This window comes from Lithobates pipiens, unplaced genomic scaffold (assembly GCF_037356315.1).
Source record: "Lithobates pipiens isolate NorthernLeopardFrog02 unplaced genomic scaffold, aLitPip1_a1.2 Scaffold_8, whole genome shotgun sequence".
Classification (NCBI taxonomy): domain Eukaryota; kingdom Metazoa; phylum Chordata; class Amphibia; order Anura; family Ranidae; genus Lithobates; species Lithobates pipiens.
In genome coordinates, this window is record NW_027507903.1 from 530,385,446 (window position 1) to 530,408,813 (window position 23,368).

Genomic DNA, 23,368 nt, shown 5'->3' on the forward strand with positions numbered 1-23,368 from the left:
ACAGCTCACAGTGCATGTCAGAGCAAATGAGAATCATGAGGTCAAAGGAACTGCCTGAAGACCTCAGAGACAGAATTGTGGCAAGGAACAGATCTGGCAAAGGATACAAAAAAATTCTGCACAGTGGCCTCCATAATCCTTAAATGGAAGATGTTTGGGATGACCAGAAACTTTCCTAGAGCTGGCTGTCCGGCCAAACTGAGCTATCAGAGGAGAAGAGCCTTGGTGAGAAAGGTTAAGAAGAACCCAAAGATCACTGTGGCTGAGCTCCAGAGATGCCGTGGGGAGATCATGCATCATGCTGTGGGGGTGTTTTTCAGCTACAGGGACAGGGCGACTGGTTGTAATCGAGGGAAAGATGAATGCGGTCAAGTACAGGGATATCCTGGATGAAAAACTTCTCCAGAGTGCTCAGGACCTCAGACTGGGCCGAAGGTTTAACTTCTAACAAGACAATGACCCTAAGCACACAGCTAAAATAACAAAGGAGTGGCTTCACAACATCTCTGTTGATTGTGACTGTTCTTGAATGGCCCAGCCAGAGCTCTGACTTAAATCCAATTGACCACCTCTGGAGAGACCTAAAAATGGCTGTCCACCAATGTTTACCATCCAACCTGACAGAACTGGAGAGGTTCTGCAAGGAGGAATGGCAGAGGATCCCCAAATCCAGGTGTGAAAAACTTGTTGCATCTTTCTCAAAAAGACTCATGGCTGTATCAGATCAAAAGGGTGCTTCTACTAAATACTGAGCAAAGGATCTGAATACTTAGGACCATGTGATATTTCAGTTTTTCTTTTTTAATAAATCTGCAAAAATGTCAACAATTTTAATTCTGTGTTTTTCTGTCAATATGGGGTGCTCTGTGTACATTAATGAGGAAAAAAAATTACTTAAATGATTTTAGAAAATGGCTGCAATATAAAAAAAGTGAAAAATTTAAGAGGGTCTGAATACTTTCCGTCCCCACTGTATATATTTTTGTTACATACTGACACCAGAGCAATTGTACTGTTTTGGTGGTGACCATATACATTGGCTTGCTGCTCTGATATCACTATAAATTTATGAAGAAAGATTATTTATTTGCATAATTTTAAAAACATAGTAGGAATAACATGTAAAAACAAAGTATTTTTTAGCTTTTATAGCAAAAAAAAAAAAATTGGTGATTAAATACCACCAAAATAAAGCTCTATTTGTCTAAAAAAAATTCAAAAAATTTTGTTTGGGTGCAGTATTGCATGACTAATTGTCATTCAAAGTGTGAGAGCACTGAAAGTTAAAATTGGCCTGGGCAGGAAGGGGGTGAGCATATCTAGTATTAAGGTGGTTAAACTCTGAACATTAAAAATTCAACAGTAAGATTTCCTTGCAGTGAATGTTTAGTAAATCTCACATTCACTGCTTAATAAAGATGCCCCTATGTTTTTACTACGACATTAAAATAAATTTATGATAGTGAAACTGTCATTTGAGGAGAAGGGGGCAATTGTCTATCCTAGGTCAACTAACTGGGCATAAACCAGTTTATGGAGTTCCCCTTGAAATTTCCTTTAGCTGATGTATACTTGTCCAAAATGTGTTTACACTTTCTGAACAAGCCTATATCCTGTCTCCTGTGGATCTTTTCTGTACATAATGGTGATTCACCTGAGCAAGATATCACTGGAATAATCCACCAATGGGAATAGTGAGAGTGCAGCTAATGTGATGACCTTGGTGCAGGTGTTTGCTAATTACAAATGAGACTTTCCTGTTTTATTCAAATTATTAGTGACTCAGTGGAGGATGTGTCTGGGATGCTCTAAGAGAATGCTGGACCTGCCCCAACACAAACAAGTACATCAGGTTCATCAAACGACATGCTCTGCACTCTCACAGTAGCTGTAGGAGTGTTACTGCTCTGAGCTATTGACCGCCTTACACCAAGTGTAGATTTGGCAGTAGTGATCCAGGACCAGGAATTCTGGTATATGAATGTAATGGGTTCTGTGACATCCAACCGGTGACAAAGATGCCATACCTGGGTTGTGAAAAGATGGGCTCGCTGGACTTCAGGATAAGCTCCTGGCACCTGGCCTTTTTTTGCATCCTTTTTCATAATATGGGACCAGTGGCAGCGCAGACATGCCAGCTAGTTACTGAATCAGAAGAACTAATATTTGATAAGGTGGGAATTACACAGAATGTATCTGTTGTGAGAAGACAATCTGATGCTCTGGATCCCCTGTATAACATGCAGAGGTTGTTTCTGAAAGCCGTCCAGCCAAACCCCTTTCCAAAAGGTAGGAGAAATTGAGAAACTATTTTAATAGAAGAGCAAAAAAATGTACTAAAATTGATTTACATTGCAGTGTAAAATCAGAAATGTCAGATGAAGCAATATTTCAACATATGAGTTGTGCGGCTACAGGTGTGTTACACATCTATGACAGATAGCAGCACTTACTGAGTTATAAAAAACAGGTAATGGGCACTTTGTGGTCTCATCCAAATGTAAGTATTATTATATGACTGGCTCAGTAATGATTAGGATGCTTTCTCCAGGGATGGCTGTATAATGAAAATAGAGGAACCCTGGAGGGGTGATGGCAACACATATACATTCTATAACCTGTGGTGATAGATGTTTATACCTCAAAATGAGATTCATACAGTGTGAAATACTATAGTGTCTCACTATGACTGTATGGTAGTATGATACATGTCTCACCTTCAAGAGTAATGACTGCAATTCAAAGTACATGTGTCATTCTAAAGATACATTTTGCATAAGAGAATATCTAGGTAATTATTTTTTTTTTTTTTGTCATGAGCATCCCTATCTTTATTAACTAAAGATCCAAAACTGATATGAAGTATAACTAGAGGCAAAACATTTTTTTATAAAGTTTTAGAATGAAGTAGAGTGAAGAGGGATTAGAACACCTGTCAGGTTTGCCGTACGTAGGGAGAGTCACCCTCTCTATATATCCTGGAGACCATTATCACCTGAAAGTGAACGTCAAAGAAAACCCCAAATGTTGAATTTTCACCAAAACAGGATAGGGAATCTTCCAATGGGGACAGTTCTGGTGCTCCTGGTGACTAGTAAGGGATTCCCTCACTTTAGAGGAATTTCTTCCCACTTCCTGTTGTGGCTACAGGACAGGAAGTAAGGGGAAATTTCCCCAAATAGGAAAAAGATGGTAAAAAACTGACAGGGGTTATAACGCTCCATTAATCTATTCAAAAAACTCTGGGCTTTAGTTCTACCTTAAAGATGATTTCCAGTTTGTTATCTACCTAGAAGCCCATGTGCTGTAGTCCTAATGATATGTCTTACTACACAGAGAATATCCAAGCGATATGACATTTCCATGTAAACTTGAATACCTTTTAGAGCCTTCCCATCTGCCTTATTGTGTATTAGCTTCCCCCAGGATGTTTAAGTATTGAGAGAACAGTATTGAATGTGGGTAGCTGTGAGCTATCGTGAGTGCACTCAATTCTGGGACCTGACTGCTACTAACAGCTGAAGACCCTGCAGAGAGAATCAGTAATATTTCACAAAGCTTTACATAAGAATAAGAATATTGACTACATTTCAACTCTTATTGGACTGAAAATAACTGTCACTTTATGAAAATAAGTATGCTTATCATGGTGTTTTAAATGTGCCCATCTATGTATGGCCCTCAATCATGTGATCTCCCCAATTGGTCACTCATAGCGATCACATTAAAAAGAAGAAAGTTTGGCCAACATGCTCCTGCTTCCAAAACTGAATAAGGATCACCCGCTGCCTTAAAATTATAGGCCTATCTCAGTGATTAATAGCAATCTAAAGATCATTGGTCAAGTTTTGGCAGATAGACTAACCTCTATTATTTCAGCTCTGATCTCTACGAGTCAATCGCGGTTAATTCCCAGCAGATTAATCACTCATTGACAATATCAGACTGGTTTCCAATGTCATTCAAGAGGCAAATTTATATTCTGAACAAGTACTACTATTGAGCCTATATAATAACAGAACATTTGATATTGTTACCTGGCCATATTTACATACTCTGCTGCAATGCTATGATTTCAAAGATGAATTTCTTCATGGTTATGAAGCTATATATCACCAAACTACAATCTGCACCCCTGCATGTAATTCTGACTTCTTCACACTGGGTGGAGGAACACTCCAAGGATATTCCCTTTCTCCTTTATTATTTTAATTAGCTATGGGACCTTTGGTTACAGCTATTAATCTGAATCTGGATATTAGGGGATATATTAAAGGCCACTCTCAATTCAAGTTATGTATGTACGCCAATGATGTGATGCTATTTATTACACAGTCCCGTATATCATTGCTCAACCTATTCAGTGTCCTTAACAGCTTTGCAGCTGTGTCCAGGCTTATGGTTAACCTTTCTAAATTTTCTAATATGCCTCTGACATCCCAGTGTGAACCTTTAAACAACTTTTTCCATTCCATTGGGCTTTACAGATGCTACCGTATCTTGGGGTGCAATTTACTCCTAATATTACCTCTTTTTTTCAACATAACTACCTCCCTTGTGTGACATGGCTCTGTAACTCCCTTAACCTCTTGCTTACAGGGCACTTAAACCTCCTTCCTGCTCAGACCAATTTTCAGCTTTTAGCGCTGTCACACTTTGAATGGCAATTTCGCAGTCATGCTACACTGTACTCAAATTGCATTTTTATATTTTTTTTTACACAAATTGAGATTTTTTTTGGTGGTATTTAGTCACCACTTGGGTTTTTCTTTTTTGATAAACAAACAAAAAATACAGAAAAAAAAAAAAAAGTTTCATAGTTTGTTATAAAATTTAGCAAACGGGTATTTTTTCTCCTTCATTGATATTCACTGATGAGGCTGCACTGATGGGCACTGATGGGTTGTACTTATAGGCACAGATAAGGCGACACTGATAGGCACAGATAAGACATCACTGATGGGTCCTGATGGGTGACACTGATGGGTGGCACTGCTGATTGGCACTGATGGGCACTGGTACCTGGCACTGATGGGCACTGGTAGGTGGTATTGATAGGCAGCACTGGTGATGAGGCACTGATAGGTGGAACTGTGGTTACTGATAGGTGACATTATGGGCACTAATAGGTGACACTGTGCGCACTGATGGGTGGCACTGTGGGCACTGCTAGGTGGCGCTGGTGAGCACTGGTAGGTGGCACAGGTGGACACAGAAGCCTCTGTGAGGCTCTCCACAATCAGGACTGATATCCCTCTCAAAGCTGGCCGGTGATCGGCTTTTTTTATTCTTCTCACGCTTGTGAGGAGAAAAAATAGCCCATTACCAGCTCTGTTTACATCACATGATCAGCTGTTATTGGCTGACAACTGATCACTTGGTAAGGGTCGGGATAGGCCCCTCCCTCCGATCTGTGATCAGCCGAGTCTCATAGACTCGCTGATCACAGAGCGCGCTGCGCGTGCCCTGCAGGGGGCACACAGGCCGCTCGAGCATGGGAGGACGTCTATGGACTCCCACCTGGCAAATTAGGTCCGCTCTGTAGCTGTCTTTCGGCTATAGCACGGGCGGGAGGTGGTTAAGGTATCAAAGTATTGCCCTATGTTTTTCCTAGAGAGAGTCACTGCAGTCAAGATGAATATCCAAAATATCCAAAACTGTTGCCCTTCCAATCACAATCCCTAAATCATTTATAGATAAATTCAAGATGGATATTAGTACATTTATTTATCATGACACGCAACCTAGATTCTCTAAACATATTTTAGATCCTTTGCAACGTAGAGGAGGTTCAGGTTTGCCCAGTTTCTGGTTTATCTAGCCTCTAGATTCTCACAACAAAATGGAACATTGTAAACTCCAATTAGAACCATGTTCTATATATAGGTTTTACCTCCCTAGTATTTTATGGTCTTCCACTACATCCTATAAAGCCTTGGCCCCTACAATACTTTGGTTCCCCAGTCAGTTTGCCTCTGGTCTATATACAATTTGAAATATGGTTTGTCCTCCCGAGTTTCTCCATTGACCTAGTTTCTAGGCGATCCAGTATTTACTGCAGCCTTTCTGATTGATAGACACTTTTCTTAGTGGAAAATTAATAATTGGTTACGCTATCTGCGCTTATAAATGGTTCCACCTTTTTTTAAGTTTGAGAAACTCTGTCAGCTTAAAAACATCCCACAACAAGAACGTCTATGCTATGGTATCTCCAAATCAGACATTATTACACCACTTGTCATGCCCTTACTCCTACCTCTCCTAAATCCTTCTATCTGCAGTGCCCCTCCGAGGGGGAAGGGTTTGATTTCAGATATTTATAGTGCCCTAGTTAATGATCTGATCCCTGAAGCCTTTTCATATGTGAGGTAATAGGAGACAGATTATAACCTCCAATGTACCTCACAGGGCTGGGGGGACATGATATGCAATCTGCGTTCTCGCACTAAATCTCTCACCCTTAGACCCCTTTCACACCACACCGCCCTTTGCGTCGGTGGTAAAACGCCACTATTTTTAGCGGCGTTTTACTGCTGGATTTGCGGCGGATTTGGGGCGCATTTCGCCCGCTAGCGAAAGGGTTAAAACCGCCGGCAATACGCCGCAATAGCGGCGTTTTGCCGGCGGCATTACAGCACTGCCCCATTGATTTCAATGGGGAGCAGCGGTGGAGGAGCGGTAAACACACCGCTCCTTCACCGCTCCAAAGAAGCTGCTGGCAGGACTTTTTTCTGATGTCCTGCCAGCGCACCGCTGTAGTGTGAAAGCCCTCGGGGCTTTCACACTACACACAATGGTGCAGCTTCTTTAGGGCAGATTGCAGGCACTATTTCTAACGCCATAGCACCTGCAAAAATGCCCTGGTGTGAAAGGAGTGTTAGGGAGATAGCTCTCAAACTTTTAACTAGGTGGTATTATACCCATGTTAGACTTCATGTTATTTTTCCAAATTATTCAGACTTCTGCTTTTGGAGTTGCCCCTCTCAAAGCACACTATATCACATGTTTTGGTCTTGTGGTGTGCTGCAACCAGTTTGGCGCAAGTTTAACAAGATAACTTCTAGAATTTCTTGTCAAGTTTTTTAACTGACCCATTGTTGAATCATACTATGCATATATTTGATGCTTCATGGTACTCTTGTAAAGCTTTCCATCACTTACACTATTACCAAAAGTATTAGTACGCCTGCCTTTACACGCACATGAACTTTAATGGCACCCCAGTCTTTGTTCATAGAGTTCAATATTAAGTTGGCCCACCCTTTGCAGCTCTAACAGCTTCAACTGTTCTGGAAAGGCTGTCCATAAGGTTTAGGAGCATGTCTATGGGAATGTTTGACCATTCTTCCAGAAGCACATTTTTGAGGTCAGGCACACAAGAAGGCCTGGCTCGCAGTCGGTTGAGATCAGGACTCTGTGCAGGCTAGTCAAGTTCCTCCACCCCAAACTCGTTCATCATGTGTGTGTAAAGGCATGTGTCACAATACTTTTGGTAATATAGTGTATTTTTAAAAGGATGTATGTATATGGCTGTTATGTAACAGTCGAAGATACCGTATTTGCCGGCGTATAAGACGACCTTTTACACCCGAATTCCGCCGCCAAAAACCGGGAGTCGTCTTATACGCCGGGTGAAGAGGAAGAGTACCTGGTAAAGCCCTCAGTAAGCTGGATAACAGGCCACTGGACGATCGTGATTGTACGGTGCTCCGTACTGGGTGGAGAGGCCGCCGGGTGATCCTGTGTGCATACAGTGTGCGCCTCAGCCAATCTTGGCGGGCGATGCACTGTTGATGAATGCAGAGCCTGTTAAGCCCGCTCGGATTGGACTAACAGCCTCTGCCAATCCGAGCAGGATACACGAGTCAGAGCGGTGCGGGCTGATGATGTCACAGCCTCTGCCAATCCGAGCAGGCTTTGCATCCATCAACAGAGTAGTAAAATGCATTGCCTGCCGTGATTGGCTCAGTGGTGCACACTGTATGCACACTGTATTCTGTAACCGGACGAAATATACAAACAAAATACCAGTATACCAGTATACTGTACAGTAATTTGTTAACCAGTGAGGAAGTGACAACAAGTTTGCAGTAACAAACCATTATACTGTACCTACCATACTAACAAAGCATACTGTACCATCATATACGGTATACTGTACCCACTAACAAAGCATCATATACGGTATACTGTACCCACTAACAAAGCATCATATACTGTATACTGTACCTGTTTCTGATGGTTCATTAAAATTACTGTGTTTAAATCAAATCTGATGTTAAGTCTGATGGGTTTTTTTTTAATGGTGTTGCCTCAGAAGGGGGTAGTCTTATACGATGAGTATAGCCCAAAACCTAAGTTTTCACTGGAAAAATAGGGGGTCGTCTTATACACCCAGTCGTCTTATACGCCGGCAAATACGGTACTGTTACATAAGGCTAACCTGTTTTATTTGTGGTACGTTCTTTATCGCTAGTATATGGACCGTATTTCTTTTATTAATTGCAGCAAATTGACCTCTCAGAATGCAGATCAAAAGCTAAAATTTTAACTTATACTGAAAAAATTATGTAATTGTCAGCACTCAGCAGCAAATGTCTTTGTTGACCAGCTTATAAAAACTGTAGTGGAGTGTTATTCCTTAGTGGCGTGTCTTGTGAGTGTAAAAAAAATCTTGTTAAATGAAAACATTTTAATTTTTGGTGTCATCTCTAAAAGGAACTTAAAATAGCATTTTTCCATGCAGGTTATTGCAGTATTGGCTTTGGCAGGAGTGTATTGTAGCACATCATACTACTTGTTTTTTTGTTTTTGTTGTTTTTATTTGAAGTATCACATAATGACACTTTATTCATGGCCCTGCGCAGCAGCACAGTGCATAGCAATTCTGTGCTTTGACATGTTATGCAGTGTTATGCAGACATACAGCATTTTTCCACACTGCAATACACTGCACATCACACCACCAGTTTGATGTGAACAATTGTTTTCTTTGTGCCATATCAGTGACCTATGCTTATCCAGTGTCAAAGTCACTAACTCTCACACTAACCTTTCCTGTAACACTAGCCTGCACACTAATCCTTCACAAAACCCTAACATTAATCTTTACATTAACCCTCGCTTTTACTGTAACCCTAACCCTCACTGAAACCCTAACACTAAATCTCTCTGAACCCTAACACTAAGCCCCTGTACACACGGTCGGAGAATCTGTCGGAATGCGTCTTATCGGACTGTGTCGTCAGATAATCCGACTGTGTGTGGTATGCATCGGACTGATTCCGTCCGAATCTCCGTCCGACCCAATTTTCCAACATGTTGGAAATATTTCCCAACCAACTGGGCCGGTCGGACCTAATCCGATCATGTGTATAGCATTTTGATCGGACCAAGTGCCACGCATGCTCAGATCAAATTCCTACATCAAAGCTATTGGCTACTAGCCTGAATGTAGTCCCATCGTAACTAAATTACGTCATCACGTTCTGAAAGATCGGATTTTTCGCCAACTTGGCCCGACCGTGTGTATGCAACAGTTTCGGACACAATCCGTCGGACTAAATCCGACGGATTTGGTTGGCAAAATCTCCAACCGTGTGTACAGGGGCTTACACTCCCTGTAACCTTAACACTAACAAGAAGTCACCCTGTAGCATTAACCCTCTCTGGACCCTAACACTAACCCTTCCTGTGGGCCTGACACTAACCTTGCCATTAATCCTCCCTGTGACTAACAGGAACTCTCCCTTTCAACCCAACCCTGCTGCTAGCCTTCACACGAACCCTCCCCATAACCCTAAGAATAATCCTCCCAGTAGCCTTAACACTAACCCTAATGCTGCATACACACGACCGGACTTTTCAACATCAAAGGTCCGACGGAATGATTCCGGCAGACCATTCGATCGTGTGTGGGCTGCAGCGGACTTTTGATTTGCAAAAGTCTGACAGACTTTAGAAATGGAACATGTTTCAAATTTTTCGGCCAGAACTCCGCCGGACCCAGTTCCTACCGAGAAATCTGCTCGTGTGTATGCTAGTCCGACGGACAAATACTGACGCTAGGGCAGCTATTGGCTACTAGCTATGAACTTCCTCATTCTAGTCCGGTCGTACGTCATCACGTTCGAATCCGTCGGACTTTGGTGTGATTGTGTGTGGCCAAGTCCGTTCATTCGGAAAGTCCGTCAGAACTCTGTCAGAACTCCGTCAGAACTCCATCGAAAGTCTGTCGGACCTAAGTCCGGTCGTGTGTATGCGGCATTACTCTCACTATAACTCTAACACTAATAGTCCTCGTAACCCTTGTACTAACCTTCACACTAAGCCCCCCATAACCCTAATGCCACTTACACACGACTGGACTTTTCAATGGACTAGGTCCGACGGAATGAATCCGTTGGATATTACGATCGTGTATGGGCTCCAGCAGGACCTTTTTTTCACAAAAGTCAGACAGACCTAGAAATAAAACATGTATCAAATCTTTCCGACGGACTCGAGAAAAATCCATTGGTCTGTATGTTAGTCTGACGGATGAAAACCGACGCTAGGGCAGCTATTGGCTACTGGCTATGAACTTCCTTATTCTAGTCTGGTCGTACGTAATCACGTTCCAATCTGTCGGACTTTGGCGTGCTTGTGTGTGGCCAAGTCCGTTAGTTCGGAAAATCTGTTGGTACTCTGTTGAAAGTCCGTTGGGAAGACCGTCGGACCTAGTCCGATGAAAACTCCAGTCGTGTGTACGTGGCATATCACTAACCAACCCTTCCTGAGATTCAGCAATCTTCTTAGTACTAGAAAATACAGTTTTCTTACAAGATAAACATGCAGCACACATTTCTGTAATCAGTAGCTGTAAAAATATTGCCATGCTTTCTCGCACTAGTCCTTTGTCCATACAAAATATTTGTCTTTAAATTGACATCTTAGTAAAAAAGAAATGTAAATTTTTAGTTTTTAGCCAATGTCTGGTAAAATTTGAAAGTAAGATGTTGCCAGTCTTATAATATACCACATGGTATAACAAAAATGTTGACCCATCACAAAGGTTTAAATTACTACCCATCAAAAAGGACTTAAAGTGGCGTTAAATCCAAAAACAAAAATGTAATATATTGCAGCTTTTCAATCCAAAAGATGTCCATAAATGGGTAGAATTTTGAATAAAACTTTTTGGAAAAATAAGGTTTTAAGAAAGTTTGTTGGTTTTTCTAATTGTGTGGGTCAAAACAATGTTTGTTTTTGACCACACTAATGAAAACATTTTTTTAGCAGAATGGAAAATGTTTCTCAACTGAACAAATTTCTCACAGTATATGTGGTTTTCGCTTGGTGAGGTTCAATCATTCCAAAATCAAATGTTAAAACCAAAAAAAATCTTTGAAACCATGAACGAATGTTCTGAGAATTTTTGCACAATTTTTCCCAAGACTTTTCCTAAGAATTTTAGTTTGAAATCCATCTATGTCCTGCTTAGTCTAAATGGACTTAACAATGTTTTTTTTTTTTGGGGATAAAGGTTTTTCATAATTAAATAAAAGCTGACCATTGTGAGCACCCCTCGCTGTGGTAAATGGTTTGAGTCAACTCTTTAACTGCTAATTTAACACAAAAATAATTTTGCCCATGGGACTTTAAGGAGGCACAACCAACAAATAAAATTTGCCAAAATGTTTTTATTAATGCAAAAGGCAAAAATTACATACATTTAAATCTTTGATACAGACACCCAATGGTGCATATGGTTCCCCCCGGGAGTAGTTGTGGAGAAGAGCGAAGCTAAAACATCTATATTCCCCCCCTTTTTTTTTCTTTTTATATTTCTATAATATTGGCACTTTTTGCAACTAGCACTTTCATGTATCGAATTCCCTTTTTTGCACTAGTTCCCAGTCACCAATATTCCCAATTTCACCTGCTTCAAATATTACACACTTTCTCTTTTTTATTGGTCAAGTTGGACCAATCTTTGAGAATTGATAGCGTTACCCAGAACTTCCTTTTGTGTTGAGGTTTTACATCAGTTTTTTCTCTAATTAATTTTTAGTACCCGTGTCGACCTTTCCTTGCACTCCATGCTGCTGTCACAGGGGATTGCTCTGTCAAGTATTTGGCCTCCCTCCTATGCCCCCTATGCACCATTGGGTGTCTGTGTCTGGCTACTTTAACTCATCTTTACTTGGAAAATTCATCAAATCAATTACTATACCATTGAACGTTTGTGATGGTCCATAGTATGACTCCTATGATGTGTAAGCCTGACTTTTGTTTCCTTTTTTCTTTTTGCCTCTCTTCCCCTCCCCTCCAACCTCTTTTTCTTTACCAGCCTTGTCTCTATTTTTAGATATCCATATGTACCTCTCCTGAGGAAGTGAGCTTTTATCTAATGGAACGCATAGAGAATCGGTGCATAGTAGTCATCTTATGGAAGTTAAGATGATTTTAAATTTATGTAATTTTTGTAAAATTTTTGTAAATTTTATTTGTTGGTTATGCCTCGTTAAAGTCCCGTGGGCAAAATTATTTTTGTGTGTATGTACATTTTGGAACTGAGAAACACCCATGCCCTATGCATGTCAGTTCATTCATTGTATATATAACTGCTACTTTGTCTGAACAGTTTGGTCTGTTAAAGGAAGTTCAAAAATAACAGACTTACTAGCTGGATCACCAGATGAAAATCATGGGAAAACAAAAAAAAAAATACAGCCACCACATCTAAGAACTGGTGAGCTGAACTTAGCAAATGTTTGTTTTAGGGTTTAATACTGAATATAAAAGCCTTATAAGTGCAGCAACCCCCCCAGCCTCCCCAATACTTTCCTGAGTCCCATCTTGACCCAGCGATATGCACAAGAGCAGTACCTCTCCCAGGTCTCTTCCTCCTCGTTGGCTAAGACAGCAGTGGGAGGTATTGGCTCCCGTTACTGTCAATCACAGCCGGTGAGCCAATGAGGAGATAGCAAGGGCGGGGCCGAGCCACACTCCATGTCTGAATGGACACACAAAATGTGTGGGGAGCAAGCCTGCTTGGATGGCCCAATAGCAAGCTGCTTGTTATGGGGGCAGGAGGGAGAGGGCCAGCAGCATCGGCAGGGGACCTGTGAAGAGGAGGATAGGAGCTGCTTTGTGCAAAAACATTGCACAGAGCAGGTAAGTATAACATGTTTGTTCATTTTAAGAAAACAAAACTTAACCTTTAATATTCTCTTTAAAGAATAATAATGCTGTGCCCTCAAGCTTTAGAAAATGAACCACCAAAAGGAAGCACAATATTTAAATAATAATAAGATGTCTTTACTTCACAGTTACATTTGTTATATTGTTGTATTTTATCTCCTAGAGTTGCTGCGTGCTCTTTTCAGAAATTACTCTCTATTGGAAACGGCTGAAGTGAGTAAAATGCTGCACTGTATGCATATATAGTCTGTCCTGTATAATGCATAAACTTTTCAATGCTAGAAAAGCTAAGGTCCCATATACAGCTGAGCATTTTGTAGGTTGAAGCTCGAAACCACAAAGCGTTCAACATTAAATATTGTATTGTTGCAAATGCTGCCTGTTCCACTCAGTGCACACAGGCACTGGTCACTTGAAAAAGTACAGCAGGTTCTATCCAGGCAGATTTGAGCTTTCTTCTTACCCATAGAATTTTTTGTGATCACCTGGAAACACATTCAAAAGTGCGTGTTAAAGAGGCATTCCACCCAAAAGTGGAACTTCCACTTATCTTATTCCTCTCCCCCCTCGGGTGCCATTTGGCACTTTTCGCAGGGGAACGGATACCTGTCTTTGATTGGTGGACCAGGGAAAGTTCTGAAGTTCAGTGCTCTGTCTGAAGGACAAAAAAGGCCATATCAGCCCAGAACACACTGATCCATTTCAGACTATACTTAAAAAAAAAACTTTACCCAAAGAGGATGTTCCGCTTGTCTGCCTCCATTTCCCCTTGTGGTGTTCTGAGCAGAAGTTTGGACCCCCTTCTTTCCCCCACAGCCTTCTGGGACATTTCACAGATGCACACACCATTCACAAAGCATAGTGTGGCTCGCTCATTCGCAGTGAAATGCCAACTGTGAAGCCTGCAAGCAGCCATAGCCAGTTTCCCAAAGTAAACATGCCGGAGCCTGGACATGAAGACAGACAAAGAGCTGGCTCAGGTGAGGACCACACTGGATCCTCGGACAGGTAAGTGTCCTATTATTAAAAGTCAGTAGCAACAGTATTTGTAGCTGTTGACTTATTTTTTGTTTCAGACTGAAGAACTGCTGTAAAGTTCAAATGAACTTTCAGTTGAAATGAGCTAAATCCGTTCTAATGACACAATGGGCTCTGACTTCCTGATTAGACAATGCATTGCATCTAAAATGAACATAGCCAATCAGACTTTACTGTAAGATCGGGAACTGCTACTACATAATAAGGACAAATGAAAGAAACCATAATTCTTCTTCTGTTGTATTTTATTGTGCCATTTCTATTTTCATTGTAGGTAGTAAAATATGAGGCTGGATATGTGACCTGTGCCATCATTACAATTCTTTTTGTCATCTTTGCTCTGGTATTCGGAATAATTTTCTGTACATTCCGTTATCGTGGGAGAAAAGTCCTGCCGTGTGAAGGAGCTCTCTGTGCACCGACCCCGGTCTTCACAGTCCTACTCTTTACACTCTGCTGCTTGATGTAAGTTTCATTCCTTTTTATATAATAGCATGTGTGCTCAATAGTTGACAAAAAAAGCTAATAGTCACAATGTGAAGGATACAGATCAAAGAATGTGTCACCCCAAGATTTCCTATTCCTGATATGTGCCTGCTGTACCATGTACTTGAGTTCAAAAGTATCCTGTTTGAACAGGATTGCTGTTTGCTGATTGTATTGCTTACTTTGTGTGACATTTCTGGTGATCCGGTCCCTCTGCTTTCCTGTTTTAAACTGACACGCTATGCATGAGAGCACATCCATCTCAGTGTGGTCAATTTTCTGGCTGTGCTGGGAGAACAGCATACATGTCCTCTAGTACTCAGACTTGTGCTGACACAACCTCTTGCACAGTCATTCACTGGGAAGATCAATGTACTGCTGTTTCTCCACCCCCAGCTCTCTGAGACCCTTATGCAGCTGAGAACAGAGATTGTGTGATAAAAAAAGGTATTTATAATTTGTTTTTATATATTTACACAAATGTTTGTTTCTATTGTAAACTGAATAGTTTGTTTTATAAGGTAGGGGTTCGCATAAACTTAAAGAGGAACTGCAGTCTGCTAACATTATTTTTAATAAAAACATCTTCGCCATTCTGAAGCTTCCCTCCAACCACTTTGCATATTATTTTATATATGCTGTGATTTTGTACTTGCCAAATATGCTGCATAAATCTCCCACCACTGAGTCTGGCTGTATCCATTTTAATTGTGGGCAGCTGAAGCTGCTGTCTGTTCACCTGTATTTAGACAGACACACAGAGGCACACCTCCAGCTCTGCAGCTCTCATTGGTCCTCTTATGAAGTCATCACCCCTCCCTTCCTGGCAAACTCTCAGGAGAGTGAGAGAGAGAGAGCTGCGCATGACGTCATAAGCCTAGGCTCTTTACCAGACAAGAAACAGGAAGTGGGCTGTATAAGGTAACGTGTATATTCGAGTATAGGCTAACCCGAATATAAGCCAAGGCACCTAATTTTACCACAAAAATCTGTGAAAATGTATTGACTCAAGTATAAGCCTAGGGTGGGAAAATGCAGCAGCTACTGGGTAAACAATGCCCATCTGCAGCCTCGCTGTGCCCATCTGCAGCTTCGCTGTACCCACCTGCAACCTCACTGTTCCCATTTGTAGCCTCACTGTACCCATCTGCAGCCTTGATTACTAAAACAGCAGATGTCTCCCGCTGTGTTATGCAGTCTGTTCAGCCGTCCATTGTAACAAAGCCCCACCTCCTCCTCGTCCGTGATAGATGGAACACTGATACAGTTTCCCAGCATTGTATCAGTGTTCCTCTAGGGTAAGGAGGAGGTGGGGCTTTGTTCCAATGGACAGCCGCCAAACAGACTGTCCATTGTCTTGTCGCTGTTTTAGTAATCAAAGGTACAGCTGCAGATGGAAGGGGGGGGGGGGGGGGTTCAGCCTAAGAGGTGGAAGATAGATAGAAGAGCTGAAATATGTCTATATTGTCTATAATATGTCCATCCAGCCATAGTCTGCCATAGACTTTAACTGGCTATTTGTAGCGCGGCTGGACACTGCACCTGTTCCTCCCAGCCACACTAAAATGCCAGGAGGGACGCACCACCTCTAGATGGCCCCTTGTGCAAGGGGTCTTAAGTGCTGGGTAAAACTGCCCAATCTATTAAGCCTGGTGACCACAGCCAGCGGGACAGAAAATGGTGGGAAATCCATTTTTTTGATGTTGTCACCAGAGCCAAGACAATAGCTGAATACAAATACATAGACTGTTTGATGTCCCAATGGATTTTTAATTATTTTCGGCCAGCCTTATGATCTAGACACCACTGCCAGACAACATAAAGATGCCAGTGACCACACTTTTTCCTACTGCAGTTAAGCAATAAAACATGCATTTATAGCCAAAACTTTCTTTTCTAGTTTTAGATAAGGGATTAGAACACCAGTGAGGTCTTTATTGCTGCTTATGCCCCTGCTGGGTAACTTCAGTCTCTCTATTTACCCTGGTAACCCATTGCCAGTGGAGCAGAAAGTGGTGGGAAATCAATTTTGTTAGGTGGCCACCAGAGCAGAAAGTGGAGAGAAAACTGATAACTATGGCGCAAAATTGAGTTAAAATATGTCAAAGGGGGAGAAAATGGCCTTAGGGTTAAATATATAGAGTCTTATTGATAACTATGAATTCAGCCAAAGCCAATTGACAATGGTTGCAGCTCTTCAGTATTCAACTCTTGAGTAAACTCTAGTGCACAGATAGTAAACAAAGGAAAGAGGGAACCACCATCTAAGTGCAGCCATTTATTAGTAATTATAAAACATAAAAAACATGTATGCACACAACTTTGATATTCATTTGGCTTGACAAAGGGAAATGTATAGCCTCAAAATGAGTTGTCATGCCCACCTACGTCAGCAGGCCATAGCTGGCCTTCTCGTTGCCAAATTCTGCTATCCTAGGCCGCTTTCTGGACAAACTCTGCATGGAGAATATGATTGATATGCCCATCCTTGATCTAATGCGGTGAGAGCAAACATGTTTTTTATGTTTTTGATTACTAGTAAAGGGCTGCACTTAGATGGTGACCCTCTCTTTTCTAACAGAGTTTAAGAGAGGAATTTGCTTTTGCCCAATTCACACTTGGGAATAGGACTTTTACTAATTTCATACAGAAGACCCTGTGGGGGTTGCCAACAATTAGATGTATATAGCAGCGCCATTGAAATCAATGGGAAGCCATCAGTTCCTTTTGATTATTGGGGCTGCTGACATGTAATCTCTAATGAAGTAATATTTTGCATTAAAATATTGCAAAAAATGTTCATACAGCTATAACTTTAGACTTGTTACTTTTTAGCAACAAATAAAGAAGGCAAAGTAAATAAAATATAACAGGAATTATGCTTTCGTGAATTGACCCTTAAATGTGTATGCTGGGAGAGCTCCCCAAGGAGTGATATATGTGTTGCTGGCTTATTTCTGCTTCATCAGCAGAGGTCAAAAAAACACAGCCCAAAGTCTTCCAGCTCATCTGATCCCTGTCACAGCAGTTGGCAATCATGTGCAGTGATAATCTGCTCTCAATACACTAGACTCAGTGTCTCCATGTATGGGTACATGTATCTCTGTACAGCTTCTCCAGTGTCTACAGCAGCAGAGAGCCTTTGTCAAAGGGGAACGCAAGGTGATGGTGTCCTCTCTTGATGTCACTAGAGGCTGGCCCCAGAGACAAGGCCCTCAACTTGCTTCCTTAAAAGAAAAAAAAAAAAAAGCAGCATTATTACTATTAATTATTATACAGGATTGATATGTTAACCACTTACAGACCGCCCACCATCGTTATACGTCGGTACTTTGAAGAGGGGTATCATTATTGTGGCAGCAGCTAGCTACCATAACCCCAGTATCCTCTTCTTCAGTGAGCGATCCGCTTTCAGATAAAAGTGGTGTCTGCGACGGATTTGCTGCAAGTTCAACTTTTATCAGTGGCGGTGGGAGAGGGGACCCCCCACGTGCTCCAGTGCCCGCCGCCACTTACTGGAGCCATCGGTAGAAGCAGAGGCCATCAGGTTGTTCTCCCTGTTAGGTATGGAGATGAGTAGGGGGAAGATGTCAAAAACATCACTTCTGCCCATAGCTCTTAAAGAGACTTTTTTTTTTTTTTACATTTCATTATTTTATTTTATTTTTTTATTGCATTTTAGTGTATATTATTAGATCTGAGGTCTTTTTGACTTGGTCCTGTCGTGCTTTTTTTCTATTAGAAGGGATGTTTTCATTCCTTGTAATAGGAATAAAAGTGACACTTTTTTTAAAAAAAGAACAGTGTAAAAATAAAAAATAAAAGGTAAAATAAATAAGAAATATATTTTTTTTCAAACATGCCCCGACCTGCCAAGCTAGCGTGCAGAAGCGAACGCATACGTGAGTAGCGTCTGCATATGAAAACGGTGTTCAAACCACATATGTGAGTTATCGTTAGAGCGAGAGCAATAATTCTAGCCATAGACCTCCTCTGTAATTCAAAACATGCAACCTGTAGAATTTTGTAAACGTCGCCTATGGGAATTAAGGGTAAAAGTTGACATGTTGGGTATTAATTTACTTAACATTATGTTTCACAATACTGTTGACTTATTCTTTAATTCAAAAAAGTGTATTTTTCCCCCCAAAAAAAGCACGCTTGTAAGAGCGCTGCGCAAATAATACTGTGACAAAAAGTATTGCAACGACCGTCATTTTATTCTCTAGGGTGTTAGAAAAAAAAAAAAAATATATATATATATATATATTGTTTGGGTGTTCTAAGTAATTTTCTAGCAAACAAAAAAAAAAACAGTTTTAACTTGTAAACACCAAATCTCAGAAAATCTCCTTATTCTTGCAATTACTGTATAATATGCCATTCTCCCCTCCCCGACATCTACTTCCTAAAGCCTTACTTCTGCTCAGAGCAGCTTTAGCCAGCAAAAGAGAAGACAAATTCCCTTCCATTTGCTCCCACATTAAAGATCTGACAAAGTGAGTGTGGCAGGCACGGCTGTCACTCTCCTGTCACTTGACCCAATTTCAGAACTGAAGTCATTTCACTTTACCTCTAAAGGGCCTCAAAGCTTTTTATTGACATTGTTAATGCACCTGAACACACACAGGAACAGGCAGCGTCTTAGCAGATGAGTAGATCATTAAACGATTTTACTGTGGCTGTGTCAGCTGGTATTCCAAGGGTTAAATGGTGCACTGACTTTGCTAGAAGCTGCAGTTTGTGCTCAGACACACATAGATGCTGGGAAAAATTGTCAAAAAACATATTTGACAGCTTGGACTATTTAATTATGATTGACCCCCCAACTGAACCCCTTGAAGTTCATGTGTGCTAGTTTATGATCCTTTGATGAAGGAAGAAGAACTTAATTTCATGTTTGCATTTATTCTTTTATTCAGACTCATTTTGCACCACTCACCATTAAAGGACCCAGCCAATCCTAGATTTAATATATCTTTCTCCTTACCATTTTCAAATAAACACAAAGCTTGTGAATTGCATGCTCCCCATTGTCTGGTGTCCACTGTTTCATGGCCATGGGCCTCAGTGTTTTTTTGTTTTTGTTTTTAATAAATTCTTTTCAGCATGGAGATGGCTCATACTATTTTTCCATAAATAGGAAAAGTTGCTGCAGCCCAGAGTGCAGTCATATATTTCCTTTTTCTGTTATAATGTTTGTCAGGTTTGAACTGGCAAACTGGTGAAATTCACCCCCATCCTCCTAGTGATTGCTGTTACCAGAAAAGCATACCTCCCAACAGTCCCAGAATGGGCGGGATTGTCCCGCATTTTCACCTTCGTCCCGCGGTCCCGGAGTACAGGGACTTTGTTCCGCATGACTCCATGCACAGCAGGACCTGCAGCAGTATGCTGCAACATCTAGCACTGCCAGGGATCGTTGGGCAAGCAAGGGATTGGTGGCAGAGACTGCAATGAGGGAAAGTGCAGCTGTCAAATTCAGCCTCTCATGACGGGATGGACGGGCCGATATTCGCTTTTAGTCTCCTGGCTCCACCCCACAAACAAAACACCACCCTGCCCCTCCCTGGCCCCGCACACCACAAAGCACAACGCTGCCCCTCCACCTTACTTTGGCCACCAGAGGGCAGCACCCTGCCCCTCCTCCTGACCCCACCCACCACAGAGCGGCACCCAACCCTTCCTCCTGACTCCGGGCACTAGAAAACAGCACCCTCTCTCTCCTCCTGACTCGGCCCACCACAGAGCGGCACACGGCCCCTCCTCCTGACTCCACCCACCATAGAGCAACAGTCTTCCAGTGACATGAGCGATCCGGTGAGGTTGGTTTCCACTCATCAGGAGCCGCTATAAAAATTTGGGGTACCTGTGACAAAAAAATATACTGAGTATTAAAAATCAATGATAATTGATTATACAGGAAAAGAGGGGGCATACAAAGTGGTCCCATCCACTCTTACCTATAGAATAACAACAAATGCATATAGATCTCATGGTAGTGAAGGTTTTACATCAGAGGCACTGTGGAGGGGGAATCTGCATCTTTCCGGGAGTTGATGTGACATCCAAGAAGCCGGCAAACAGGCCAGGAAGTGAGAAGGTCCTAAATGTGACTGGAATTTACTCAAGCCGAGTAGGTGTGGTGGAGGGAAGCTAAGGAAACTAAAAAAAGGGGGGATAATGTAATGAATGTGAAGTGGGATAGGGAGAAGGGGGGGGTTAAATGGTAATGATATATGGAGAGACAAGGAAAAATAAGTGAAGCAGTAGATGGTCACGGCTCATATAAAGTCCCACCTGTATCCTTTCTATATAATCTCTTGTATCATGTCTGCAGTCTCTAACCATCTTTTGTATCATGTTCTCAGTCTTTAACCATCTCTTGTATCATGTATGCAGTCTCTAACCATCTTTTGTATCATGTTCTCAGTCTTTAACCATCTCTTGTATCATGTGTTCAGTCTCTAACCACCTTTTGTATCATGTCCTCAGTCTCTAACCATCTCTTGCATCATGTCCGTGGTCTCTGGCCATCTCTTGTATCCTGTCCGCAAGTCTCCAACCATCTCCTGTAATATTTCCAGTCTCTGACCATCTCTTTTGTCATGCTTAGTCTTTTACTATATCCTATTGTGTGCCTGCTGTCTCTGACACTGAATATTCACAGAATTTTTCATGTTACCCTTTGGTGATATTGAGGGCCGCACTTGAGGCCCCCCCATATCAAGTAAGTTGACCACCACTGTTCTACACAGCAACGGAATTTTCCTTGTATGCTCTCTTATAATTAACAACCTCAAGTACCAGGCAACGGCCCTCCAACTATGAAATATCCCAGCAACCCCTTCCAGCTGATTGGTGGATTTTACATTCAATTCCCGTGCACAGCTACAGGTTGCTCACTTCTGAATAGTCTGTCAATTCATTTTTAACATAATGCTTATAAATTAGTTCATTATTCCTGAATGATCATCAACAGAACCTGTCACGCCTAGATCTTGCTCCTTAACAGGATGATTTGTCTTCATAGTTCTTAATAGTGCTGTTATTTTCCCATATTAATGAACAACCACCCAGTGGGAGCTAATGAAGACAGGCGTTTTACCCTCCATGAGTATGAATAGCAGCTGTTGATGACACACAATACATATCCTTCATTATCATGCACTATAAATTGAAATAGAACCCCTGATTGAGTTTCACTTGTGCCCTTTATTTTGTGAAGTTATTATGTTTGATGCATAAAAAGAGAAGCACAATAGTTAGATGAAGCATCTGTGTGTGTGTTGTCTTACCATGTGGTGTGTCTACTCCCTTATCCTGTGTTCGGAAATATCCAAATTACTGTATGTGACACATCCTGTTCAGTAAAGATGACACAAGGTGTAAATATAGAGACTTCAATATGTTTATTTTGCATACCATTAAAGATACAAGATGAAATATCTCCTCTACACAATATTAGCGGTATAACAGTAGCTAGTGTAGATAGCAAACCATTTAAGCGTGTAACACTTTACTGTACAAAATCTGGGTTCAAGGGTCAGTTTCCACCAGATACGTTACCTGCATGGATGTTGCATGTCTCTCTCTACTATGCTTTGTAGATTTTTACAGGTGATCCACTTTTCTGTTGCACATCAAAAACATACTTTTGTGTTAATTGGTTTAAAAGACAATGACCCTAGCATTAATGTGTATCTCTTCGACTACAGTAAAGAGATTGCATTTTAAACTATTCTGGGGTAATTCTTAAGGTACGATGCAAACCCTTAAAGCGGGGTTCCACCCTAAATTGGAACCTCTGCTGATCGGAACCCTCCCCCCCTTCGGTGTCACAATTGGCACCTTACAGGGGGGAGGGGGGTGAAGATACCTGTCAAAGACAGGTATTTACACCCACTTCCGGGCATAGACTCCCGTGGGAGTCTATGTCATTTCCTGCCCTGCCGCGCTGTCTGCTGGGACACACACGGGTCCCAGTGACAGCGCAGAGAATTCCTATTGCGTTGCGCGACTCGCGCATGCGCAGTAGGGAACCGGGAAGTGAAGCCGATTCGCTTCACTTCCTGATTCCCTCACCTAGAATGGTGACGGCAGCAGCCGAGAGCCGAGCGATCGATCGGCCTCGGCTGCCGGCATCGCTGGAACCCGGGACAGGTGAGTGTCCATTTATTAAAAGTCAGCAGCTGTAGTATTTATAGCTGCTGGCTTTTAATATTTTTTTTTTTAGGTGGAATCCCTCTTTAACTTGTAAAACAATATATATACAGTTTTTCACAAAAGTGAGTACACTCCTTACATTTTTGTATATATTTTATTATATCTTTTCATGTGACAACACTGAAGAAATGACACTTTCCTACAATGTAAACTAGTGAGTGTACAGCTTGTATAACAGTGTAAATGTGTTGTCCCTCAAAATAACTCAACACACAGCCATTAATGTCTGGCAACAAAAGTGAGTACACCCCTAAGTGTAAATGTCCAAATTGGGCTCAATTAGCCATTTTTCCCTCCCCAGTGTCATGTGACTCGTTAGTGTTACACGGTCTCAGGTGTGAATGGGGAGCAGGTATGTTAAATTTGGTGTTATCGCTCTCACTCCCTCATACTCACTGGAAGTTCAACATGGCAGCTCATGGCAAATAACTCT

General features: G+C 41.6%; 1 protein-coding gene across 1 annotated transcript in view; it reads left to right on the plus strand.

Moving 5' to 3' along the window:
• The first annotated feature begins 1,895 nt into the window (after positions 1-1,895).
• Positions 1,896-23,368, plus strand: part of PROM2 (prominin 2) — a 110,168-nt gene continuing 88,695 nt past the window's right edge. The window contains exons 1-3 of the mRNA XM_077469508.1: positions 1,896-2,289; positions 13,349-13,398; positions 14,498-14,688. Coding sequence (XP_077325634.1) covers positions 2,019-2,289; positions 13,349-13,398; positions 14,498-14,688 — 512 coding nt within the window. The 5' untranslated portion in view covers positions 1,896-2,018. The remainder of the gene's footprint in view (positions 2,290-13,348; positions 13,399-14,497; positions 14,689-23,368) is intronic.